Source organism: Megascapheus bottae, chromosome 4 (assembly GCF_031878675.1).
Source record: "Megascapheus bottae isolate mThoBot1 chromosome 4, mThoBot2.hap1, whole genome shotgun sequence".
Classification (NCBI taxonomy): domain Eukaryota; kingdom Metazoa; phylum Chordata; class Mammalia; order Rodentia; family Geomyidae; genus Megascapheus; species Megascapheus bottae.
This window is the reverse complement of record NC_143512.1, coordinates 26,699,307-26,727,074: the sequence shown is the minus strand read 5'-3', so window position 1 is coordinate 26,727,074 and position 27,768 is coordinate 26,699,307. Positions and strand designations below refer to the sequence as shown.

General features: G+C 37.9%; 2 protein-coding genes across 6 annotated transcripts in view; one reads left to right on the top strand and one right to left on the bottom strand.

Moving 5' to 3' along the window:
• Positions 1 to 27,768, top strand: part of Cast (calpastatin) — an 88,717-nt gene that overhangs the window by 19,778 nt on the left and 41,171 nt on the right. For 2 of the 5 annotated variants that reach the window (XM_090331596.1, XM_090331597.1), the window contains exons 4-8: positions 17,180 to 17,239; positions 21,854 to 21,910; positions 22,529 to 22,585; positions 23,725 to 23,781; positions 24,646 to 24,759. In XM_090331596.1, coding sequence (XP_090187722.1) covers positions 17,180 to 17,239; positions 21,854 to 21,910; positions 22,529 to 22,585; positions 23,725 to 23,781; positions 24,646 to 24,759 — 345 coding nt within the window. Of the gene's footprint in view, positions 1 to 2,525; positions 2,622 to 17,179; positions 17,240 to 21,853; positions 21,911 to 22,528; positions 22,586 to 23,724; positions 23,782 to 24,645; positions 24,760 to 27,768 lie in introns of those variants that run through there. The other 3 variants (XM_090331600.1, XM_090331599.1, XM_090331598.1) reach the window with 3 other exon arrangements.
• Positions 313 to 27,768, bottom strand: LOC150064186 (uncharacterized). Its single transcript, XM_090331894.1, has 6 exons — positions 27,720 to 27,768; positions 3,328 to 3,354; positions 3,071 to 3,238; positions 2,258 to 2,869; positions 1,596 to 1,794; positions 313 to 378 (listed from the first exon to the last, which is right to left on the bottom strand). The coding sequence occupies exons 3-6, from the start codon at positions 3,175 to 3,177 to the stop codon at positions 313 to 315; spliced, it is 984 nt and encodes a 327-aa protein (XP_090188020.1). The 5' UTR covers positions 3,178 to 3,238; positions 3,328 to 3,354; positions 27,720 to 27,768.

Here is a 27,768-nt window from a genome sequence, read left to right as displayed (position 1 = left end):
ATTATTCCTTCTTGCCATGTTTTTCTGATTCATTTTCCTTCACTGGTTTTTGGAATAACATTTTCCAGAATTTATTTTTTCTCATGTATTCAAGTCTCACAAAGTTGCAGAAGAAGCACTCATTTATTCATTTGATGCTAGATTAGAAGACTCTGACTCAGTATAAATAGCTCTTTAAAAATGAACATTTTTAGGCCTCATTGAGCAAAGCTAGAGGTGCTGGCACGTGGCCTAACTTGATACCTTTTTGTACAACTGCCACAGAATACGCAAGCAAAGCAGTATTCTCCCACAACAGCGAAAAAGTTGTGACTAAATGGCTGGTGCAAATGGCAGGGAGAATGACTCCTTGGATTCTTGATTCTGGATACATTCAGCCTGAAAATTAAAATAAATGATATTTTTATTATTACTGAAAACTTGTTAAGTTCTGTATTGAAGAACAAAGATTCTGTTTGAAGCTTTGTATGAAAACTATTTTCTATAGGATGTTTCCCACATATTGCAGGACTGCATCATGAGAATTCTAATACAGTGAGTAGTTATAAGTAGAATCCCTTTTTTCATGCTGTTTTAAAGCATAGAGGATCTTGTTTCCATTTCCTGGAGTTCATTTCGGTAAATATTATTGTATATGATGAGATACACATAGGCATTGCACCTTTCTTCTTCCGAAAATATCCTCCTTTGGTCTTACTGTGTGTGAATGCCTAGAATCTTGTATAATTTATCATGTTCCAGTTTGGCTTCTGTATATAAGAGAAAACATGCACTGTTTGTCTTAGAAATGTTTTGACAGTTACATGTCTTACTGCATTAGGAATGTCTCTATAGAATCTTATGCTATTCTGATGTATTGGATGGGGCTGTGGGCATGCCTTGAGTAGTAGAACCCTTGCCTTGCATTCTTGAGGCCTTGGTTCAATCCCTAGCACCAGAAAACAAATTTAAAAATTTTTTGGTTAAAGTTATTTGTTTTGATTAGATTCTTCTCTAATTTAAGACAAAGGAGGGGGCTTCTTAAGGATTAGTGAGAGGACAGCAGAAAGAACCCACTCATACCCAGGAACTGTGCAGAGCAACTATGAGTTTCTCCAGCTAAGCCCTGCTGTTCTCTAGCTCAGAACCCATCATTTCTAGCATCAAACACTGGTACCTGTGGAAGGTTTATTTCGTAACCATGTGTCTCCTCATCTAAACTCTTCAGGGGCACAGGAGTTCTTGCCTTTATTGCAGAAAGGAACCGCTGCCTAATACTGGGGACTGTGGAGCCCTGGGCTGCTCCCCATTTGGATGTAACCCCAAGAAGTCAGCTGTGCTATTTTCGTCATAGAAGAAAAAATGATCAGGAAGAATTAGATGAGCTGAAAGCTTCTCCCCAAAGGGGAAAGACAATAGTAAAGATTAACCAAAAACCAATTCCAGGCTACATTTGCATCAGGAATCACTGGAGCAGAATTTGTGAGAATTATGAACTGGAAGAATTAGATGACCTCTTATTTCACCAGTTTTAGTGGACAGGTATAAAAGGAAAAGGAAAATAAATAAGGTGGCTGTGAAAAACGCCTAGGGAGGGAGTGGGGACAGGGACCCACCTGCTTTGACTGCTGGTGGGGTGTGGAGGACAAAGCTGTGCCCATGGGGTCCAGCCTTTCAATGCCCACTGTCACCTCTGTCTTGCCTGGATGCAGCACCCTGTCACTGTCCTGCTGTTCCCCAAACACTAAGATTCCCTCACTCACAGGGGGAGGGGACTGCCTCACCCACCACCCACTACTAGGCTCTGAGTCCAGTCTTAATTTAAGACTTTGGGAGAGTTGGCTTTCCATATTCCCTTTAAAACGTACAGCTCTTTTCTTTAATTCTCTCATCCATTCTACATTTTATTTGGATTTCTTCTATCCCTATTTATTTACTATTTACTACTTATTACTATTACTTATTCATAGATTTATCAATAGCAGTACACTCATGAATTCTTACGTTATCCACAAGCTTCAAATCTGTTCTTATTTCCAAGTTCTTAAACATAATAAACGAATGACATGCACCGGAGAAGAATTCTGATTCCATGAGACTGCTATTTAAAAGGAAAAAAAAAAAACCCCAATCCGTTGTACAATTGTAAACGTGTGGATCCCTGCTGGTAGTCTTTATTAACTTTACATTTTCAAGTGAACTGGTTTTTTTTTTTGGGGGGGGTGTTCGTGGAACTCCCACCCCTGGCGTCCTTCAGTGGGTAAAAGTCCTCACTGACCTTGTATGGTACAGGGTCACTCGGCCTGCATCACCAGCCCAGGGGATCCCAGGCCCGGGGCTGGCGCACAGCGAGTGGCCCTGGAAGTGGAGCCGAGCCTCCTCCTTTCCCCGGAAAGAAGCGCTGCTGCGCGGCGCGTCCCGGGCTCCGGGCGGGGCGCTGGGGTAAGGGGTGGGGGGGGGGCGGGTGGAGAGCACCCCGAGTCCCCGCCCGCGGGGTGGGCCCCGCCCCGCCGCGTCACGGGGCTGGCTCCACAGCGTCTCCCGAGCTGAAACCGCAGAGGGCCGGACTCCGGGAGGAATGCAAACATCCGGAAAGCGCCGCTGAGCTCTGTGGGTCCCCGGGTCTCCAGCGGCGGCGTGGAGTGAGTACTGATTTCCTCGGCTTGGCGCCAGCGCTGCACCAGCCTTGACGACTGGGACCTGGGCCCTGGGCCTGAGTCCCGGGCCTGGGACCCGTGCCCCGGAGCCCCCAAGCCTGGGGGACACGCGCGCTCGGCCCCGTGCTCTGGATCCCCGCCAGACGATTTCTGAGTTGATTCTTGTCCACCTTTCCTGGGCAGAACACCGACGGCTGGGTTCTTCAGCTGACCTGGCCAAGTGTGTCTGGTGACTGACAGGAAGAGTTAGAAAACGCAGGGTTTGTGTGACGAAAGAAGAAACTCGGCCAACCGTGTCGGTCTGCCTTGACTTCTTGGTTTCTAGATTTAGGGATCCCCCTTCCCCCAGATTCCCCATTCCCCAGCCCTAACCCCACCCTCTGACCCCTGGCTCTGGAGAGTGAGCTCACTGTGCCTGACCTCTCACTGCATACCTGACACATGCTGGGTGTGGCCGCGCAAGTGTGGTAACATGTTTCAGATCCAGTTCCTTGAACACAGCCAGAGAGGGCTGTAGGGTAAGATTGCTGATAGATTCCATCAAGCGTACACAGTGTCTTCCGGAGATTTAACCTTCCGTCGTGTCAGAGCTCCAGTATCCTCTGGTTATGAACCGGCAGAGGGACAGGCTTATTACTGTCGAATTTATCACTTGAGAAAATGGGGTAGAAAGTTTATGCAGCTTCCCTACCGGCTGGGATCTTGGAGTCCAGTCAGTCTGAAAAAACCAGCAACCTATATCAGTGAGACAGATCCTTATTCAGCAGCTCTGGAAGATATTTTTCTGCATTGCAGGGAAGCTCAACACGGAGTGCCTTTCTCCACTGAAAGAGGGGACGTTTATTTCAACTACAGAGAGCCTCTTTTCTGATGCTTTGATTGTATGTAGGTGGGAATTCAACTTTTGGCACTAAGTGTCTCAAAGGAATTGCTTGAAGGTGTCGTGTGGGAAGTGCTGTGTGCTGAGTGCTGCCTGGGTTTTAGATGACTAAGGATTAAGTTGAAGTAAGGAATTTCGAATAGATGGCTAGCACGAGGCTCTTGAGCTTATCTGTGATTGTATGTGTGTGTATGCTCATGTGTGTAAATGTGCACATGTGTGTCTAACAGGATTTTTAGTGTCCCAAACACATGTGTTTTGCAAATTGTGAGACAGTGTTTATGAAACTGCATTTTCAAATATAAATAATATCTCTATTGCAGTTATTTGATTTAAAAGAAGACACCTAATGGGTGAAGGAGTTGGTTCTATAGAATAAAGTGGAGGATTTTAGTTCCTTGATCTTTCTCTGGTAGAACTGGCCGAGAGTAATGTTTCTTCTATGATGAAAAATGAAAAGTTCTCACATCAAATAATCATTCGGAAGAATAAAACAAAAAGAGAAAAAACTTTTAGAAAAACGGGTAATTAATTTGAATTAACTGCTTAAACTGGCAGTCTTCGTTTATGTTCTTAGTTTATAAGAACAGTTATATCTTAAAGTTATCACAGTCCCTTAAGTTAGAGCTATTTACTTCTCCTCAAAGTATGAATGATTTAATTAATCTGTCCTGTTTAAGCAAAAAGTTCAGTCCATGTACCAATGTGTATATAGAGATCTTTGTCTCTTCGATCTTAGAAGCTTACACTTCCCTCATTTTGAAGTATGAGTCTGAAATATGTTTTAGCATTAATTTGCCTGACTCCATGAGAAGAATATACTTTGCTGTACAGTCCTTATGAAGTATTGAATTGATAATATGAGTATTGGAAAAGTGAATTGGATCATTACAGACCACTTTGTTGTATTTTGTTTCCCTCTGTGAATAGATATAGCTCAATTTAATTAGCTGACGTTCCTCAACAGGCGTACTCTTTACATTTGGGGGAGCAATTTTGAATTGTTCTATTGCTCCCAATTATTTTTATGGACTTTCAGGGTTACTTTATACCACTCCAAAGACATGATGGTTTCTGAGTAAATCTATTTATTTGGACATTGGAAATTTGAGTAAAGATTGTGCCTAATCATAATAGTAACAAATTGGCATTGTTTAGCCTATGCCATATAGTATTCTATTTTCTACACCAATAATTAGTAAGCATAAATAATATGTAATAAATAGCTCATAATAGTAAGTAATATATTAATAATAATAGTAAGTTACCACAAAGTGACTGGAACAGATTCTAGCAAAACAACATAGATAACAAGATAAGTTATTATTATACACTTGTAGCTATATGCCAGGACACCACATCTGGCGCACACTGCATATTTGACATACTGTAATAGCAATCATGCAGTTATAAATGCTCATATTGTGCCCATTTTGTAAATTAACAAAATACTATTGAGTCAGGAATGGTGGTACACACCTGTAATCCTGGCACTGAGGAGGCTGAGATAGGAGATCATGAGTTTGAGACCAACCAGGGTTACATAGAAAGGACTTGTCTCAAAAAATAATAATTCTCACTATATTGTATTATTCTTGGAAAGTATTTCAAAGTTCTCTATAAAATACTTTCTAAAAGCCAGGCGCAGTGGCTCATACCTGTAATTCTAGCTACTCTAGAGGCTGAGATCTGAGGATCACAGTTCAAAGCTATTTTCAAGTACCCTAGTATAATCTTCTGCTAACAGTATGTTTAAAACAGTGCCTAGAACAGTGCCTAGCATGCTTTCAGACATGATCTAAAATTATTTATTTTTTTTCTGGTTGGTCATGAGTCTTGAACTCTCTACCTGGGCACTGTCTCTGAGCTCTTCAGCTCAAGGCTATCATTCTCACAGCACCACTTCCAGTTTTCTGGTGGTTAATTGGAAATACAAGTCTCACAGGACTTTTGTGTCTGGGCTGGCTTTGAACTGAAATCCTCATATCTCAGCCTCCTGAGTAGCTAGGATTACGGGCATGAGCCACTGGCTCCCGACTATTTTTATTATCTTTACATGATTGTACAAAGGGGTTTCAGTACCACATTGCAGTTCATGAGTATATTCCATTCATTATTGTCCCCATCTCTCCTAACCTCACCCACCCCCTCAGTTTTGTTAGTTCCATTTTCATATATAAATATATATATCCACATATGTACATATATTCACATGTATATCATTATGGCTGTATTCTCCCACCTTTCCTTTTTTCATTTGTCTATTCTCTTCATTTGATCTTACCTCTCCCACAAGTTTTCCAGAAGTGTGTATAATGGTGAGATCAAGGGGAAGGGATTATATGGATGTAGGCATACATTTTTAAAATAATATTTTATTTACAAAGATGTATCTGATTCACAGGGTGGGGTCTGAAGGAGGGAACTGAAACTGGAGGCCAGATAATTTCTCTTCCAGAATTCTCCTTTTTCATGTTGCCTGATGTTTTCTATTTGATCTTCTATATTCATGTCCTCTGCAGCCACTTAATTTAATTTTGTTTTAAGCAGCCACTTAAATGTCTAGTCAGATACATGTAGTTCACATTTTCACCAGTATGTGTGTTCCTTCCTTCAAAGAGCAATTTATCCTGTATGTATAGTTGCTGACTTCCTTATAGGGATTTTTCTCCCAGTGAAGTTTAAAATCTGTGGCTTGAAACATCTTCAGTAGAGATGGTTTCTCCTGTTCTATGTTGCAGACCTACCTCTGTCAGGTAGCTTTAAATATGATTCTGTATGAGATCATTCAAAAAATTTTTTTTGCCATTTCTGGCCTTGAGCTCAAGGCCTGAGCACTGTCCTTGGACTTTCTCAAGGCTAGAGCTCTACCACTTGAGCCTCAGCATCACTTCCAGCTTTTTCTGTGTATGTGGTACTGAGGAATCAAACCCGGGTCTTCATGCATTCTAGGCAAGCACTCTACTGCTAGGCCAAACTCCTGGCCCCAATCATTCAGATCTCATTAGAGAAATTCTTAGGCTCAGAGTCTATGTTCCGCATGGAACAAATTTGATTCTGTATGCCAGATTTGGACTTCCTTTCTCATAATGGTGTTTCCTAGACTCACAATTCCAGAGAGTTGCCATTATCCTGGGAAAGTGAGCAATTTTCAAGTCATTTGTTTATGGGTGATCAGTACTTTGCATCTCTTGGCTTTATGGCAGCCTCTACAGGAGGCCTACAGCCTTCAACAAGCAAAGAATTAAGTTTGTAATTCCCAGCTGTGATATACCTGTGTTCTTCCTCTTCAGCTGTGCTCCCAGAGGGCTGGTGCAATGACTAGGTTAAATGACTTACATACATTTTTATTTATTCCTTTTAGAGTTATATATCATGCAACAAGGTAAAGAGGTATTACGACACTTTTACGAATGAGGAGACAGAGATCCAGAACGTTTAAATAACTTAACTGTATGCCGCACAGTTTGCATGACTCCATTTGGTTCTGATTTTACTTTCCATAGATGGATAATACAAGATCCTCTGGTTTATAGGTGGTTCATACAAATAACTATATCAGGAATTTGTATTTAAAATCAAATAAACATGAGAACTTGGATTCAAATTCAAGTGGTCTGGATCCAGAGTCAGTCTCCTAACCAACTACCACAACACTGATTCTTTAAAATTTGTAAGAATTTAGCTTGCTGTTGATATATATTTGTAACTTTCCAGAATGTATTTCTTTCTTTTTCCATTTTAACATCGGTCAGTTTAAAGTCAGCTTAGATAAGAATAACACCTTGTTATTAGTCTCTTATTTAACCATTTTTATCAAGAACATGATTTAGCAAAAAAAGCAAAAAAAACTTCAGGAATGGTACATATGAGAGTTATTTCTCAGCCTCCATTCAACTTCCTCTGTCTTAAGATTTCTTCATGAGTTTTGAGTCTGTCATTTTTGTAGAGATTGAGGCTGGTAATTGGTTTTATAGCACAAGTACCCATAATAGCTATTATGGTTTCTTGTTTCTCTTACCTTCTCTTAGGTCTGTAGCTAAGGGATGAATACACTGTGTCAGCCAAGTTAAATGGCTTCTAAAGGGGTTGTTCAGCAGACTCACAATATTCATTCTATATATTAACCATTCTACAACAGACATTATATTTAGGTTAGTTTATAATCTGTCAGGATTTATTTTAATTTTTACTATTACTACAAAGATTACTCTTTCTTGAATAGATTATGAGAGTAAACAACAATGCAGTTGAGTCCAAATAAAATGCCAAAATGTAAAATCCATTACATTTCTTCTTGGAGAAAGATAAGCAAAATAAGTATGTAATTTCCCAAAGCTGTGCTAAGCATAGGACTGATCTGCCATTCTGGAATTAATTCAGAGGCTAAAGTAAATCCTTTCCTGATGACCCTTTGCTAGAGGGTGGGGCAAAAGAAGAAAGTATGCTGTTATTTCCAAGTCTGATTTCTTTCAGGCAAAGATCAGATATATTTGGAATTGTTGCATGTATCAAGAAAAGAGGCCTAGATTCCTTGAATATGAACAGAACTTCAGAGAGAGAAAAAAATGTGCTTTTCAATTCTTTGATGACTCACCTTGGCAGTGTGGTATGAGCTTCTTCCTGTCTATAAAGTGATTATTGCTATTCTCTTGAGGGGGGACACAAAAAAGATGGGAAAACTAGACTGTGTTAAGCAATAAAAATGAAGCAATTGCTTTACAGAACTGGAAGCTTGACTTCATGATTTACATGGCTTTTCCTAAGAGTATGGGGTGATGCAGTGTCACAACTCATTATCAGACACAATATGTGGCCAGGTGTTCTACAAAGTTCCTAGCTTGTATTTAGTTCAGACGTCATCTGTGTCTATTGTCATAGTTTCCAGGCAACGTTTGAATGTTTATTTGAGGTCTGCCCACATGTTGGGTCAGAGACCAAAGTTTTATGAATACACCACCTCCCAGAGCAAGTTGAGTTTTAGGCACTCTGTTATCTGAAATCTGGTGTCCTTTTTAGTGTATATCATGAATGTGCAACATCCTTATCCAAGCTGTAATCTTGTTTCCCCCCAGGTAATTTTAAGATTGCTTATTTGGTAGCATTATGTATGTTGTATTTTGAACTGAAGATCATCAAGACCTTCCTGACTGTAAGTTCTACCTGTGCCTCTTTGCTCAGCTGGCATGCCAACCACATCCACCATGCATCTTCATTTTTTTGTGAACTCTAAATTTGTTTTTAATTTTTCTGTAAAGGATTTTAACTTGTCAAAGCAAAGTGTTGTGGACATTGTTATTATGTTTGTGTTCCAATCACAGCTCTATCACTTCTTTCTGTTTAATGTTATTGGATAAGCTACATAACTTTCTAGGCGCCATAATTTTCTCTTGTAAAATACAGATAGATAGTAATGTTAACATTCAAGAATTTTATGAGGGGTGGGGGTGGGGGGGAGGGAAATGGGGACCAAGACAGGTGGAAGGGTATCAATGTATGTGAATTAATGCACCTCTGTCTGGCAAATATCATGTAACCCTTCTATTAATTACAATAAAAATATATGAAAAAAAAGAATTTTATAACAATAAACTGAAACCAGATATGTAAAGCACATATCATGGACACATGGAGGATTCTGTAATTTTTGACCTCTCCATTGAGCAGGAACCTTTATTGAACCATCTTCTAAACCTCAGAAATGGAGGTTTTGTGTTCTGATCACCTATTACATTGTATATTATATGTTTTCACAACCAAACTCTTACTTTATTTTGAGGTACACATGGGTATATTAATTATGTCTGCTAGCACTGTCATATTCTCCCTTACAGAGAAGACTCAGTTCATTTGTAGTGGATCTGTTGCTTACCTCTCATCATACACTGTACTGTATTAGATGACTCTATTTCATGTCTCATTCACATCACCAGTATGTTTAATAATTAAAGGCATTACAGCAAGATATGTTTGATGTGACAGCATGGCCCACAATGGACAAACTTAAGCACGTAAATATTCATTTCCTGAGCTGAATAATCCATCACTACAAAAAAAGTACATAATCTGATTCACAGGGTCCATCAGTGATGCTCATCTATCACTACTTTCCTTACAAAGTTTTTCATCAGCAGCCTATTGTTGCATGTCCTTCTGGGAAGATGAGGAACTTTCATTTTCTATGAGTTGTTTGACTCCTGATACTTTTTTGTGTGGTTTATTTAAAGGTGTTCAATTCTTGATGAATGACAATGATGATATAAATGATTAAATGTTTAAAGTACGTTATTCTTACCAATTTTCTGACCTGTACTTCAGGTAAATTTCTGATCATCATGTAGTAAAACTAATACATTTGGACTATTATTCTCCTTAGTTACTTATTCATAACTTGTTCAAATGAACGATAAGCAATTAGACAGGTCTGAGCCTTCCCCGCATTCTGTTTTATTTTCCTAGGTATTATAAGAAAATACATCCATGATTTTTTTCTTTCATAATGTGTTATTAAATAAGAACCTGGTTGTGATGTGGAAGCAAACTATTTGGTTTTCCTTTATACCTTTAATAGAGCAAATTTTACATAGTTAAAATGAGTTCTTGATTTGACAGATTTCCTCGATTTAAAAAATATTTAGCATTTGTTTTATGATTTGCCCAAATTTTCCTAAGATTTGATATCTGAGTTGACTCTTACAATGACCCTGTGGGAGGCATTTATAGTGAGAAATTGGATGCTAATCAGATTTAATCTTCCTTCCCTGAAAATTATGGCTCTTCCAGTCCACCAAGACTTCAGTCTTATGACATTAGTTATGTACTTGTTTAAAGGTTAAAATAAATACATGTTTGTATTTTAATTTCACTCTGTTTCAATAAAAGTTTAACTCATAGTTAAGAATGGAAACAAAATTTGAATCATCAGTGACTTTTGAGGATTTTTAACTACTATTTTCTCAACACATACTGGAAGGAGCAGAAATGTCCTATGTGTTGATAACTTTTTAGTTTCACTGATAAGATCTGCTGTACATTTAGGAAAGAGCTTAATAACCCCCAGTGCAGAAGATATGAGGAAGTATTAAAGCAAGAAGTACAAATTTCTAATAGTTGAGAAGGTAATGGGTTTAGGCAAATACAAATGGTTGATGCAAATCTTCAAAAGAAGGACAAGTTAGATGTAGACAGGTAAGAGACTTCCTAGACAGTGGGAATGGCAAGGTGAAAGCCCAGAGGTAGACGGAAGGCTGATAATGAGATGATGATGGTGATAATAACAAGAATTAGCATTGGTTCACATATGGTAGCAATCTTAAAACACCCTGGAAATAATTCTCAAAATGGTTAAACACAGAATTATTATGATTTCCATTTTACCAATAAGGAAATTGAGGCACACAGTAGTCAACTAACTTTTTTGAGGTTATGCATGTATTAAATATTATTTAGTATGTATTTTATTAAGATTAGAGCCCCCTTTCCCATTTCTAATCAGTGTGTAATGTCTTCTAATGAGGTGATGATGAAATGGAAGCCAGTCACTGTGTAACATCATCGTGAGAGAGGTAGTTGAATAAATAGTTCAAATAATGAAGAAGCCAAACCTCAGACAGAAGGCACGGGACATTTTTCAGGATAGAATGGGAAATTGTTGGCCTTCCATTAGTGTGGAAATATGATACATGTTTATTTTAGTACACAGAAAGGATTAGGAGAAGAGTTGGGGTAGGGATGGAGGTGGAAGGAACAAAGTGCAGAAGCTATTAGAAAGATCTTATTATAATCCAGTTGTGGGTGACTAGATCAGAACTGGGTGTGGCAATAGAAATGAAAGGAAAGGAAAATGTGAAACAGGCTGAAACCAGCACGGCTCCCAAATCCAGGTGACTCATATTTGGGTGAGTTCTCTACCTTCAGTCCAGACCAGGTGATAACCAAGTGTGTAATGCCCTTTGATGAGAGAATGGAATGTGTGCTAAAGCAGAGCTATGTGCCTGAATTTCTCTTTATTCTCTGGGGTGTGTGTGTGTGTGTGTGTGTGTGTGTATGCACATGCACCAGTACTAGGGCTTGAACTCAAGACCTTGAGCCCTTGCTTGGCTTTTTCTTTTCTTTTTGTTGTTCTTGTTGTTTTTGTTTTGTTTTTCTGGTCCTGGGGCTTGAACTTAAAGCCTAGGCTCTGAGGCTAGAGCTCAAGGCTAGAGCTCTACCACTTCAGCCACAACACCACTTTCTATTTAGGTACTGAGGAATCGAATCCAAGGCTTCATGCTTGCTGGGCAAATGTAAGCACTCTACCACTGAACCATATCCCCAACCCTTGCTTGGGTTTTTCACTCAAGTGGTTCTTGAGTCATATCTCCATTTCCAATATTTTTTGCACATTAATTGGAAATAAGAGTTTTATAGACTTTTATTTGCCAGGTTGACTTTAAGCCAAGATCCTTAGGTCTCTGCTTCCAGAAAATGAAGCTTATAGTACTTGAGTCACCAGCCCTCTCAATATCCTCTTTTTCACCTAGCCCAGTATTAAAGCATAGTTGCTGATGGTGGGATTAAGAATTATTCTGAAGTTACGTTAACTTTAGCATTAGGTATATCGATAGGCTTAGAGGTAGAGCTATGTTAAGGGTAGGATTATTATTGTCTTTAAAATTTTGTTAAGGTTTAAGGTTAGGCTTAGTGGGAAAGTAGTAAGTTCCTGTTAGGGTTTGGTTTGGTGTTGATAGTGTAGTGTTAGTGTTAGTGATTGAGTTAATGTTAAAAATAGAAAAAGGACTAGTGCTACCATCTGATATATGCTTATATTTAGGATTTAGGTGACTTAAACTTAGTTTTAGTTTTATGGGTAAGATTAGATTAGGAGTAAAGCAGGCATATAGTTTTAAGTTAGATTTAGAAGGCTAGAAATATGGCCTAGTGGTAGTGTGCTTGCCTAGCATGCACAAAGTCCTGGATTTGATTCTTTAGTACCACATACACAGAAAAAACTGAAAGTGATACTGTGACTCAAGAGATACAACACTAACCTTGAGAAAGTTCAAAGACAATGCCCAGACCTTGAGTTCAAGCCCCAGGACTGGCAAAAAAAAAAAGGATCAGATTTAGAGATAGATTAAGGATAGGTTTAGGAATAGGGTTTAAAGATGATGGGTAGAGTGTGTATGGGTTATATTAGAGTTAGTGGTAAGAGGAGGCCTTCAGGTTAGGTTATATTTATGTATAATTTTAGGGATTGCTTTAGGATTCTTTGTTTTAAATAACTTTTGAAGTGTTTTGAGGGATAAGATGTTTATTTGAAATCTTTTTAATATATGTATTGATTGCTATATATTTGCCTATGTTCTTGTATCAAGTAATTTTTAGTATTATTATTTTGCTTTAAAATTTTTTATTAAAAATAAATTTCCCTTTTGCTTCTTGTGGACCCTAAAAAAAAAGAATTATTCTGAAAATAAATGATACTTAAATTTAGGAGGACAGTTGCCTGGGCACTGGTGGCTCTCACTTATAATCCTAGCTACTCAGAAGACTGAGATCTGAGAATTGCAGTTCAAAGCCAGCCTGGGCAGGAAAGTCCATGAAACTCTTATCTCCAATTAAGCACCAGAAATCCAGAACTGAAGCTGTTTCTCAAAGTAATGGAAAGCACTAGCTTGAGCAAAAGAGCTTGAGGACAGCGCCCAGGCCTGAGTTCAAGCCCCACGGGAAAAAATGAGAATAAATCCATATTCTAGGTAACCATAATATAATGGAAAAGGTAGAGTGGTAACAAGGCTTGGGGTTGACTATTAAAGAACCCAAAGAGAATGGAGTAGGTAAAAGAAGCTTCTAGAAAGAACCAGATAAAGAGTGGCAGTTGTCAACAAGTAGATTCAATGATTCACCATGGAACTGCAGGTAGATTATCAAGTGGAAAAAGGAGTGTACAGATGTTCAGCCTGATGTTCTCAGTAACCCTCAACAAACAATGGCAGACCCAGATGTGTGCAGGGTTACGAGGTAGCAGGTAGGAGGATACAGGAAGGCTGCCAGTTATGGTTCACAGGAAGGAAACAAGGACTTTTGTGAGGAGAAAAGACATCGATGCATTTGATGTTGCACTCTGTGTGTGCACTTCCTCAAACTGCCAGCTGAGGATGAGGAGACAGATCAGGGTGAGGCTGAGATGCTATCGGTTTATCTCCTTGGATCTAACTCCTCCAAAGCCAGGGCCATATCTTCTTCATTTGTGATCTCCAACCTCTTTCTCAGTGCTCTTTATATAAAAATTGTTGAATGGGTAGATGGAGAATGATGTCTGTGAAAGTACCTTTTTCTCTACTAGTTACTGTGATTCATAACTTAATTCAAATTTATAAATGACTGATAGGATGCTGTATATTATGAAATGTGCATAGGCCATTTGGTAGAGAAAGAACTTTAGTCTGACTTATAGGTCAGTGCTAGTCCTACAGAGGTATTTTGTGCTATACAAGCACTGATAGTCATTTGTGAAACCTTGAAGCCCCTTTGATGTTCTTAGGACTGAGCAGATGAGCCATGAGCAGCACACAGGAGAGCAATGGTTTGGAAAGCAGAAGGCCTAGATCCTTGCATAGACACATAGCTTAGGATATCCTCATGCATGGTGTACTCTTTCCAGCTTCCTACCTAGTTGATGCCTCTTTGTGCTTGAATCACCACACACAATCTGTTGTATTGTTAGCACCAGGTCCTGGCACAACTGTTTCTGGAACTAGATCTGCTTCCCTACTCTGACTTCTAAATGGCCTCCATGATTTTCTTTTGTTGCAAGCAATTGTCAGAATGATGTTTTAGCTAACATGAGATAATGTAAGGATAGAGCTTTCACAAAGGCAGAGATATGCCTATTGGTGTCACCACACTACCTGGCACAAACTGTGTTCTGGAGTAACATTTGAGTCAGTGACATGTGATGAACCCGAGACATGAGAATCAGTTTTCTGCATCTGTTTAAAACCTAGGTGTCAGTTCATAGTAAGGTTATTGCTTAAGTTCTTCCTCTTCAAAGTCTTTTTGTTTTCTTTTATTTTTAATAGTTATACAGTATAAAAGAATTGAAAATAAATATGCATTGGAAACTAACAAATATTTAAAATTTACTTGTCTTCACCTATTTAATAAAAATCAAACAAACTACATAATTCCAGAGTTGGGTGGGTTAATGATGAGGTGAGGCCATTACTCTTGTTTCCAGTTCCCAGCTTCCAACTTCAAAATGCATCATGCTTTGTAGTGAAATGATGGATCTTTCATAGAAGACGCTGTTCTAGGATAGGTGGGGCTATGTGTGTTGGCTAAATTCCTACTTTGACCTACTTTATGCCTATTTGTAATTTGTCCATGTACAGATTTTAATCTTTTCGGTGGGTCTTTGAAAATCTTTTAAGATTTGAGGCTCACTTCCAAGCATTTGTTGTTGGTGGTGGTGGTAGTGTGAATACTGGGGTATAAACTTAGTCTCTCACCCTCTCTTGGCTTTTAAGTTCATGATGGCACTCTACTACTTAATCTACAGCTCTACTTCTGACTTTTTGCTAGTTGATTGGAGGTCAGAGTCTAAAGGATTTGTGTACATGGGCTGGCTTTGAACCTGAGTCCTCAAATCTCTTAGTAGCTATGGTTATGGACATAAGCCTCCAGCACTTAGCCAAGATACCACTTAATAAAGTAATAAGTCAGGTTAAATCATCCCAGTTGTGAGGATAAAAATAAATGAACAAAAATTAAATGAATAAAATTGGTTGCTAAAAAGTATACAAGTGTCCTTCAAAAGATTTTTATTTTAAAAAGCAATTTCATGGAGAGTGTTTGTTTCCTAGGGTAGTTGTACATGGTTGAGGGGAATCATTGAAGACTGAGGTATAGCAAAGTGGAGCTTTTTGATTTTCTGTGGAACTTTGTACTACCAATCCTAACTGTAGCAAAACAGAATTAGAAACACTCTAATCCCCACAAATTTTATTATCAGAGACAAAAGTTGGATATTTATGTATCTTTCCACTTATTAAATGGGAGGGAAAATTTACCTGTGTACATCTTTTTTTTTTTTTTGCCAGTCCTGGGCTTGAGCTCAGGGCCTGAGCACTGTCCCTGGACTTTCTCAAGGCTAGAACTCTACCACTTGAGCCTCAGCACCACTTCCGGCTTTTTCTATATATGTGGTACCAAGGAATCGAACCCGGGTCTTTGTGCATGCTAGGCAAGCACTTTAACCACTAGGCCAAATTCCAGGCCCCACCTGTGTACATCTTTCAGTTCTTTGTCCCATATGTTGTTACAGAGAGAGAGGGAGAGAGAGAAAGAGAGAGAGAGAGAGGGAGGGAGGGAGGGAGGGAGGGAGAGAGAGAGAGAGAGAGAGAGAGAGAGAGAGAGAGAGAGAGAGAGAGAGAGAGAGAGAGAGAGCGAGAGAGAGCGAGCGAGCATGCACACGTTTTGGGGAGGGCATGCCTGATTTGTAACTAGAGTGTATGTAAGTATATATGAAAAGTCAAAATGCCAAAGTATTGAGCTTTTATCTGTAGTTGATGATAATTGGAGGTCTGATGGAAACATACAGTGGATTCATGCTGACCCTAAGAGGTAGTGAAATGGAAATGGGAGAAGGTAGGGGAGGATGCTGCCTTCTGACTCAGCCCAGGCATTAGAGTCAGAGCGAAGTCTGAATTATAGGCTTCCTGGGCATTGCTGGCAAGAAAACAGCTGTTTACTGGCAGCTGGTTGCTCAAGTAGGCAGTGCATGCCAGATGGAACTCCTGGGCTCTTAAGCCTAACAGACTCAAACAGTAAGGAGGTTTAAATGAGCATATTTAATACGAACCAGTGTAATACAAGCCAAGTACAAGAATAGTACTCAATACTGGGCATGTTTCCACAGGCTCAGGTGTCACCCATCGCTTAGGAGGTCAGCTTTCATGAATCTACTACCACCCTGATACACCCCTAAGACAGGTGTTTCTTGAGTACTTATGTTGCTATTCCTTAATGAGTACTTCAAGGAAGAGACTAGATGAGACAGACAATGTAGCAAAAGTCCCTCTGCAAGCTGACTTCTACTTTCTGGTAAGGCAGCACTGATTCTCATCTACCCAAGTGTATTTCCAAAATTATGTCCTTGATCCTTATAATTTCTTTAATAATGTATAGTAATTTAATGTATAGTTACATTGTATCAGATATTTAAATGCATTATTGTAAGTACTTTAAAACCTACAAAGTATATACTTGGCCCATTTTATCTATCTAGTAAAATTCTATTGAGTTCAAAGTCCATGTTTTTTTCTAAAAAATAATACTAGCAGTAGTTGTCATACAATTTACCAAGCAGTTATGTGCCATATAATAATTCTTACAATAAACTTTGAAGGTAGTTGTTACGTAAAAAAATGATTATTGGAAACTGAAAATCAGATAAATTAGGTAACTTGTGAATGTGCTTTGGTAAATTTGAACCCATTTTGATCAGTGGAAGACAATTACCTACTGAATAATGCCATTTACTGGAGCTTTGTGGGTGGGGGTGCTGTAAACTACGTACAACCGAAGTGAACCAAAGGTCAAAAGTGTGGTTTAAAGTCAGTAAAGATAATGTAGATCGAAGGTTAAATCAAGTCTCACTTCCTACTTCTTATCTTTTCAGGTATCAACTTCCTCAGGTGCAACTGGCAAGACTTCCAGTATGAATACATCAGAAACCCAGGTACCCAGATCTTCTAACAGTCCAGTTAGATGCTGTCCACTTTGTTGTTTGCAGCATGATTTTTAAGTCAATATGATTTTTAAGTCAGTATATCTGAGGAAGCTTACATTATGGATGGATATAAGCATTTTCTTTCTGATTGATGGGACTCTTTAGAAATTTAACTCTTCTTTTAGTATTTACCTTGAAGATTTTCTTCAAATGTCTACATAGTTTGAGAATATATAGAAAAAAAAGTAGTCACTTGGATTTTTCTTTTCTTTCTCTTTCATTCATTCTCTCTCTTTTTTAAGTTTAATTTTGTTTTGTTGGGAAGGCAATATACAGAGGTGTTGGAGTTACATCGTAAGGAAGGTAATGAGAACATCTCTTGTCAAACATTATTACCCATTCCCTCCATTTTTTTCTTTTTTTCTTTCCATATATTTTTATTGTAATTAATAGAAGGGTTACATTATAGTCACCAGATAGAAGGTGCATTATTTCACAAACATTGATGCCCTTTCTCATGTCTTGGTTCCCATTTCCCTTCCCCCACCCCACCCCCTCATCTTGTTTTCCCCCCTTCCTTATCCTATTTCACATAACCAAATACGCATATATGCAATATATCAGATAACAAGGTGAAATACTGCAACAATATGAGATAACCAAGGGACAGCAAAAGAGATGAGAGATAACATAGTACATTAAGGACATCAGTCACTCATTATATGGCTTTTGTTCTATATCCTGGAGGTCCTTTCATATAGCTATGGCCTTATGTATCTAGGTTTTGTTCTGTTGTAAGTCTCTGCTAGAAGAGCCCAAGGTTTCTACTGATTATGACAAATGTCCCTCCATTTTTTTCCAACTTTTCCCAAATCTTCTCCCCCCCAAGTTGTAAAGTTCACTTCCATCATATTGTCTTGCGAGTATCCCTGTTGCTTGGTTTTCCCTTTGTCCTTTGTTTCAACATTTTGTCTTCTACATTACTGTGCTGTCATAGTCATTTCCTGTTGTATAGGATGCAGCACTGTGGCTTATATACCAGGGGTCCTGTAGCCTTATCTAAAAGTATATATCACAAATACCTGGGAACAGGATTTTTTTTTGGCCAGCCCTGGACTTGAGCTCAGAGCCTGAGCACTGTCCTTGGACTTTCTCAAGGCTAGAGCTCTACCACTTGAGCCTTAGCACCTCTTCCAGCCTTTTCTATGTATGTGGTACCAAGGGATCAATCCCAGGTCTTCGTGTATGCTAGGCAAGCACTCTACCCCTAGGCCAAATTCCCAGGCCCCAAACGTGATTTTTTAAAATCTAAACTCTTGTGAATATCATTTAGCATTTATTTTATTTTTAAATTAATGCTTCTTCTAATATTATGCTCTTTAATATTTGACATGTACATTAAATTGTTTTTCATTAAAAATTTATATCATATGACATATGAATAATCTATTAACTCTCACTATTTGTTTAAAAAATTAAGTGAAAACTATTATTTTTGGTGGTGGTTGGGATCAGACTCAAGATACCATGCATATTAGATAAGCACACCCCTACCCCGAGCCATATCCCCAGCCTCCAAGTCACCAACACCTATTTAGATCCTTAAATGGTCTTTAATGACTAAAGGAGACACATACAAAAGGAAACAATCCTCAACAAACTTGGAATCTATGAAAATATAAGAAAAGAAAACTTAAGAAAAGTTTCTTTTTTCCCCCTTTGATACACGTTTTCCCCTGTTGCCTGATTCTAATTCCCTTGTGTCTCTGCATAAGGGCCAATGCTTATTTCAAGGTTACCCCGTTTTCTAGAGCAAGTGTCAGCAGACTTTAGGCCTCATGAAACATCAAATCACAGGAATTCCTGATAGTCCAGTGAATGTGGGGAAAGACAAGCAAGCAAAAGGAGATCGAGGAGCTGGAAAGAAAATTCAGGAATCTTTCACCCATAACACCTCTGAACGCTGACAGGAAATATCAGCCTCTGAATCCTCAAAGGTTTCAAAAAAAAAAAAAAAAGAGCAGGAAAGACAAAAAATAAGAGGCAGGTGACGAATTGTCACCATTGCCTGACTTGGGGCCATTTTTGGCCTCAGGGTTTTTTTTTCCCCCCCAGAAGTATATTTCAGTCACACTGTCTTCTTTAGTTACCTTGTTCCTTTATGTGCTTCTGACGTTTAGCTCAAAATAGTTACACTACTTACTTCTTAGAGCTGTGTGTGAGATAGACTCTAATTAAAGTTTCTATCTCTAAATACTTTGAACTTTTAGAGAAAAAATGCTAATTTAAGGAAATATCTCCATGGAATACTTGTCATATTCTATGTCCCTCAGATAAGCCAGTTTCTCTCTGAAGGGGATGAGATGTCCCCATCTGTGTTTTATGTCTCTTGCCTCTGGAACATTAGAATTGGTAGTCACACTGTGGAGTGTAAGATAGAAGATCAAACAATTACTAACCAGAATGAAGCTTAGCCCCTGTAGTCAGGAGATACAGCTTGGATTCTTTACTCTTTTCCAGGTGTGGTATTAGACAGTCCTTCTATGCTTTGGTTTTCTGGTTTGTGGATTGCAAAGGTGCATTACTATATACTGTTTTAGAAGACAACAAGCATACATGGAGCAGTCGCCTATCCCATAGCAATACCCAGAATGTATTACCTGATAGTACAAGAGACACAATGACACGGTGACTGTGACAGCACAGTCACAGGTAATTAGGAGTTTATTTAACTTCTTTACCCTTTAGTTTTCATTAGCAAGATGGGTATAAGTATAGTATCTGTCTCATACGATTATTGCAAGTATGAGGTGAGTTTGATGCATGTAAAGCTTAGGATGTCCTGATATGGACAACTTGATTAATAATCACTAGCTATTATTAATGTTCTATGTTCAGCACCACCACTACCCAAAATAAATTTAGCAGCGGGTGATTTAAATGCACATTACTTTATAAATTACTTTTGTCAGTGATTATATATTCTTTATTGGAATGTAGAATTCTGTGCAAAACATTGATTACAAAATTACAAAGCTCTAGGCTCACATCAATATAATACCAACTGGCTTATTTTCTTTGTTAAGCTTTTAACAAATTTTATTTGAATAAACTCAAAATATGCATAGGTGGATAGCACATATAGAAATTCATTTACAGTGGTGTATTGTGATGGGATTATAGTTTAAAAATTCTTGATTTTGGCTGTACTGGGGGCTCAAATTCTAGGCCTCACACTTGCTAGACAAGTGTTCTTTGCTTTGAGCCACAACCACCAGCCCTGAAAATTTCCTGAAAAATATTCCTTTGAGTGGCCAGGGGTAGAGTGCTTGCCTAGCATGCACGAAGACCCGGGTTCAACTCGTTGGTACCACATACATAGAAAAAAAAAGCCAGACGTGGTACTGTGGCTCAAGTGGTTGAGCTCTAGCCTTGAGAAAGTCCAAGGACAAGACAATGCTCAGGCCCTGATTTTCAGTCTCTAAAATATTTCTTTGATCATCAACTTGGATTTGTTCCTAAAATAGCATACTTATTAGTATAACAAGTGGTTATTATGTAAAGAAGTGTATAACTTCAGGACTCCAGTATATGATAAATTAATGGATTATTTCACTATAGACTTATCAGATAATATTAAGAGACAGACATGTGTGTTGGTGCCATGAGGCAGCCAAGAGGAAATAAATATTTCCTAATAAATATTAGACCTAGTTTATATCTCTTACTTTGAAAAAAGCTTATAAAGCATGAGTCAATATTTATTCCTGATTTTCATATTCTTCCTATATCAATAGTGAATACATTTCTTAATGGGATTTTATACATTTCTGCACAAGGGGCCTGTAGTTTGAAACTCCATAATTAACTTAGCAATACTAAATTACAACCAGTTCTTTTAAGAAAAGCATTCTTAGAAATATAGATTTCTACATGTAGGACTATGACAGGTAGACCAAGTGTTTGCAAATATGTTTAAGGTTATGTTGGCAGAATTTCAGAACACTTGTGGCAATCCCTACAACTATTTGTTTGAGTGTCACCACTTAGGAGAAATATATGTAGAAAAAAAAAGTATTTCTCAGGCCGCCTTTACACAGAGAAGGAAAAGTAATGAAAATAATTAGAAGTTAATTTTATAAGTGGATGTATCTTCTCATATATTAGTTGTACAAGGGGAGATTTATTGTGACATTTCCACTCATATACAAATACATCTCAATCAGTCTCATCCTTCTCACACTCCTTAGTCTCCAACCTTCCTCCTTAAACCAATTTTAGCAGTTTCAATGCTGTCTTCAGACAGGTAAACAAACTACTTCCATCAAATCCATCATCATCCCCCAACCCATGTTAGCCCAAGCCCTCCCAAAGTGCCCCCCCAGATAGCCTGTTTTTATTTGTTAATAGAAACCTTCACGGAAAATAATGTAAACCCCAACTGAAATATTTGCTAATGACCTTCCTTACAATTTATATGCCTGTGTCTTCTTGGAATTACATACAATACATGGAGAAGATGCATTAGAGAAATAGAATGGCTCTTGATATAATAAACATGTTACCCCTTTGCATAAATGTACTTACTTGACCATTATACTTGGGGCTGTGCTCTTATATTAGGCAAGCAGCAAACAGATGGAAGGACTACATCCTAACAAGAAAAGACACAAAAAACAGGTGATGTGGTTCATTGCACGAGGGCATCTCTTGTTACTAACTGTCACTGAAGCCACTCAGCATATGCTAATTATGGCAGGTCACAATCTTCTGTAAGATCCTGACTCCACCATGGACTTTCTCTAAGCTTAGCTACCCACTTATCAATCACATTCTGCCACTAAAAACTGCACTGCTTTCTGTGCCTTCCATTCTGTCACCATCCCCATTTGTTTCACACTTTTAAAAAGGGAAAACTTATACTGAGTATTTCTTTGATTAAAAAAAAAGTGAAGTTAGTGACTTTGAAATCTGGAATACTTGGCTTTGAAGGATGAAGACCTTTATTTGCTTATGTATTTGCTATGATGTTAATATTAATGAATCCTTACATATTTTTGACAGACCTTGTAGGAAACAAAACATAAACTGCCATATAATTACTAAGAGAAGAATATTAGTGTGTTTAAGTGTTAGTTGAAAGATAATTCCAAGATAAGTGTCATAAACATAAATCATGTATAATATATGTAATTTTGAGCTTACTTAAAGAAAATATAATTTTGATAATTGATGTCCATTTTAAAATTTATTTCCCTTCCCTCTCTCCCTCCCTCCTTCCCTTCCTTTTGTTTTAAGGTTGCAAAAACAGAACCTGAGAAGTCAGAATTACCTGAGAAGTCACAATCAAATAAGGTAAATGATTTAAATTTCCATGTGAGTTGTTCATTTTCATTCATTCATTCAGATACATTTTCATGATAATGAATAACCAATTTCCTACCTTAATACTGTAGTTAAGGGATGCATCAACTACTTTTGTTAACTTTGTATATATAAAGCTTTTAAATCCAGGCAATGGTAGCTCCTGTCTGTAATTGGGAGGCTGAAATCTGAGGATACAATTCAAAGCTTGGGCAGACAAATACAAGACACTCCAACTAATCAGAAAAAAAAAAAAAGCTAGAAGTAGAGGCATGGCTTTTCCAGGCTAGAAGCCATTCAGCCTCCAGTTGGAGCCAAAACCCAGGGTATCTGGACTGCAACAAATTTGTGTCTTTAATAAAGACCTGTACTTTATTTTTTCAAGCACTGAGGTGAATACTTAGATAAAACCACACAATTTCTCCCTGGAAAGTAGTGATGACTTAGGCAAAGTACTGTAAGTAGTGGTGAGGTTGAGCTTAGGGAGAAGTAGGACTTTTTCATTTTATGGGAAGCACCCTGGTAGTCCCTAGAGATCGAAGTTGTAGGTTTCAGAGTGAAACTAGTGAAGAGACTCTCACCTAGGTGAGAGTTCTCTTTTATCCATATCTAAGTGTTTTTGGTTATCTACCACATTTCAAAAGAATTGATTCTCTGGTGATAGGATCCCTCTACTTACAACAAACAAAAAGGAAAACTTTGGAAATCAGTTGAAGAAAGCACACTATTCTTAAGTACTTATGAAAAAAGACTAAAAATTTATGCTTCCAGAAATATTTTTTTTAACAAATTTTCTAATCACAGTGGTCATTTGCTGTTTCTGTAGACAGACTTGTAGTTGCTAATTTAACTTCGGGTTGTGGAAAGCAGATAGTAACTTAGAAAAATGTGTATTTGAAACAACTTTCTAGATGAAATTTTCAGTTTTTCATTGCTCTTCTGGTAATTTCCTCTACTGGAATTGGGGTAGGGTGACTGTTGTTGACCAAACAGCACATGTCTACTCTGGTCCCAGTCTCAGTAAACTTTCCCTGAGACATAGTAGTTTAATTGGAATTTTAATCATCAGTTTGCCGATGTAAAAACAGTAGATCCCAGTGTAATTGAGATTTAAACTTTGAAATTCACAGACATCTGTGGTCCATGAGAAAAAGTCCCAAGAGGGAAAGCCAAAAGAACACACAGAGGTAACTATTTATCTCCAGGAATTGGTATTTCAAAGTTGTATCTTTTGGTAACATGCAAGTTAAAATCAACATTTGAGACTAATTTCCAAACTGCATGGCTAAATATGATTTTTTAAGCTAAAATGGTGCCATCCTGTGGTAGTAATAGTGTTTGCAACTTAAGTGATTCTTGTTGGTTTGGGAGTAGAGGAAAGATGTACATTAGTTCATACTTTTTTCTAGAGTGAAATTTTATCATATTTTTATCATACAATTAACATAACTCAGTCATAAATACCACAGTTGCTGTGAATAGCTTGTATTTTATAACGAAACATTATTATCAGGTTTAAAAAATATCATCATGGTGGGAGGGAAAGTGGGACAAAAACATGAAAAGTGGTATCAATTTTTGATACCCACTACCAGACAAATGTAACTGTAGCCCCTCTACATATGACCCCAACAATAAAATACAAAAAAAATCATCAGAGAACAAGGATGTGACTCAAGTGTTACAAGTGGTAGTATTTACCTACCAAGTTCAAGGTTCTAAATACTACCCTAAAACAAAAACAAGCAGATTTAAGCCTGTACCCCTATCTACTCCAGAGGTTGAGATCTGAGAATTACAGTTCAAAGTTAGTGCAAGTAAAAGTATCTGTTAGACTCTTCTCCAGTTAACCCCAGAAAAACAGAAGTAGGGCTGTGGCTCACAGTGATAGAGCTCTAGCCTTGAGCAGAAAAGCTCAGGCTCTGAGTTCTAGCCCCACAACTTACAAACAAACAAAACCATCCCATTATATTAACAATGTGTGTGTGTGTGTGTGTGTGTGTGTGTGTGTGTGTGTGTGTATGTGTGTATACATGTCTATGTATTTTCAGTCAAAAAGCCTCCCTAAGCATGTACCAGATGCAGGAAGAAATCAAGCTCATAAAGAAAAAGCGGTTTCCAAATCAAATGAGAAACTTACATCAGAGAAATCAAAAGAACCAAAGGTAAACCTGACTGACAGACATAAAATGTTGACATTAATTAGCTTATAAAAATGATTTCTGTATTCAAGTTGAACTATGGGATTATGCTGTGTATGATTTTCTCTGCAAGATTTTTCGTTAGTTGTGAGGCTTGAGCTCTCAGCCTGGGCACTGTTCCTGAGCACTTCAGCTCAAGGCTACCTCCCTTCCCTTTGAGCCACAAATCTACTCCTGGTTTTCCAGTGGTTAATTGGAGGTAAGAGTTTCACGGACTTTAGCATCCTGGCTGACTAAGCTGTGATCCTCAGCTCTCAGCCTTCTGAGTAGCTAGGATTACAGGCGTGAGCCACCGTGCCCAGCTCTTTGCAAGATTTTGTTGCTATTACTTCATTTTGGTTTACAAATAGTATCATAGGAGTTTGAGCTTATGTAAAGTCTGAGAAGTCCACCAGAGGAGTTCAGTACACCTTCTCCCACCATCCAGAAATGACCAGCCATGACTGTAATTGTAAGGCAAGACTCTGATGTCTCCTTTGAATTGAGCTGTGTAAATTTGGGATAGGGGATTATGAGAGCCCTGCCCTTCTTCCTTCTTTTTCTCCTTCCCTCCTTTATTTTTGCATAAAGGAGTTGGTGTTTAATGATGCAGTTGTTAAATACACTGTATCTCAATCAATGCAACTTCTTTTAGCATTCTCATTGACCCCTCCCCTACCCACACCTTCCCTATCCACCCCTTTTCTCACTCTTTTTAATTTTGTAGTATATGCATTGAATTCTTGATTGCATTCTCCCCTTCTTCTCGTCTTCATTTATCTACCCCTTTCCCTTTGATCCATATCACCCCTTTCGAGTCCTTGCTTCCTGATGTTTTGCTTTGCTGAACTTTGACTTTGCCTTTCTAAGGAATTACACTTTTTGAATTCTCTTTTGAATCTACCATATTTCAGTTAATAGATTTGTGTATACTTGTATACCACCCAATGTATTTATTTAGAGTTTTTAAACTAAATCTAGCTTCTACACATAAGGGAAAACATGCATCCTTTGTCTCTCAGGGCCTGACTTACTTCATTTGACATCATTTTTTCCAGGTCTTTCCATTTCTTTTATAAATGTATGAGATGGCTGTGTATATACAACATTTTTATCCATTTATCTATTATAGGGTATCTAAGCTAATTTCATGCATTGGCTATGTTGAATAGTGTTTTAATAAAAAATGTTTGTGCTAGTGGCTTTTCTATATTCTGATTTGTCATCTTTGGGTAAATGCCCAGGAATGTAATTGCTGGCTCATAAGTTAGTTCTTTGTTTAATTTTTTGATGCATCTCCACACTGCTTTGCAGAATGGTTGAACAAGTTTACATTCCCACTGATTGTGTATTACTGTTCCTGTTTGGCTGCATCCTTGCCAGCATCTCTTATCATCTCTTATCTGTTACCATTTGTGATATTAATGGCCATTCTTACTGGGTTGAGGTAGAATCTCAGTATTTTGATTTACATTTTCTTTATGACCAGAGAAGCTGAGCCTATCTTCATATGTCTATGGAGCATTTTTACTTCTTCTGAGAGGACTCTCTTTAGCTCATTAACCCATTTACTAGTTAGGTTATTCATTGTTTGAAGTTGTAACTTTTTAGTCATCTGTGTATTCTGGATATTTGGCCATTGATGTGTACCTTGCAAAAACTTCTCTTTCTGTCTTTTTAGCATGTTGGCTATGTCCTTTGCTGTGCAGAAACTTTTTAGTTTGCTGCATTTCCATTTGTCAAGTCTTTCTTTGATTTGCTATGCTTCTGGATCTTTACTCAGAAAAATTCCTACCTTTGCCCAGGAGACTTAATGTAATAGTTTCATGATTACAGGTCTTACATTGAGGTATTTCATCCATTTTAAATTGTTGCTGGTATAAAGATTTAATTTCAGTTTTCTCCATTGGGATATCCAGTTTTGCTAGAACCATTTGTTGAAGAGGCTTTCTTCCAGTCTGTGCTTGGGGCACTTTTATAGAATATATTAAATGGCTGGGGGTCTGTGTGTTTATTTCTGTGTCTTCCACTCTGTGCCATTGGTTTTCTTCCCTCTTTGTTTTTTGAAATGGAGTCTAGCTGTATCCCAGAAGAAGCTTATCTGGAACTGTTGGGCTCAAATGAACCTTCTAGTCATTTTGAACTACAAGCATGCCAGCTTTATATGCCTCTCTAAATGGAAGACTTGAAGTTTAAAAAAGACAAAACAGTTTTCATTGGGCAATTGCATGCATAATCATTTTAACATTCACACTAATAAGGATGGTCATTCTGATTTACTGATTTACAAAGCTTATGAATAATGTAAAATACAAAGAATTCAAGTTTTACATAGGAAAAAAAGTTTTACTCTTTGAACATTATCAATAAAATTATTTCTTCTAGATCAGGTGCTATGTACCTTGAAGGAGTTTTAGAATCTGGTTACAAAAGAGATGAACTTATAGTGCCAATAAATCAAAAAATGACTCTGTAATTTTATAGGTAATGACCATCATCGCATATAAGAACAAACAACTATGAGAAGACTCTTTCATTGAAGCACTTGGAAGATAATAACAAGGCCTGCTTCATATAGCATATTGTATTTCAGAAGTTACAAGTTTAATCTGAACAGTTAAATGAAGTCACATGCATACATATTTGGCTTGAAGTACTGTTTAAAATTATTTTAAATTAGTTTCCAGCGAGTAAAATTGGGATATTTTTGTATCAAATTGTGGTTTCTAAATTTCTTTTATCATAATATCTGGCAAAATGAACTCACAACTTGAGAAAGCCCAACAACAGTGCTCAGGCCCTGAGTACAAGCCCCAGGACTGGCAAAAAAAACCCCAAAACCAAAACCAAAAAACTCACAAGGCAACAGTTTTCTGGAGCTAAGACTTCTGTGTCCTGCTTTACCAAAGAGCAAAACACAGACCAGGAATGTATTGTCCACTTACCTGAATGTCCTACAGAACTCTGTAGGCTTTGAGTCCAGTTTCACATGGC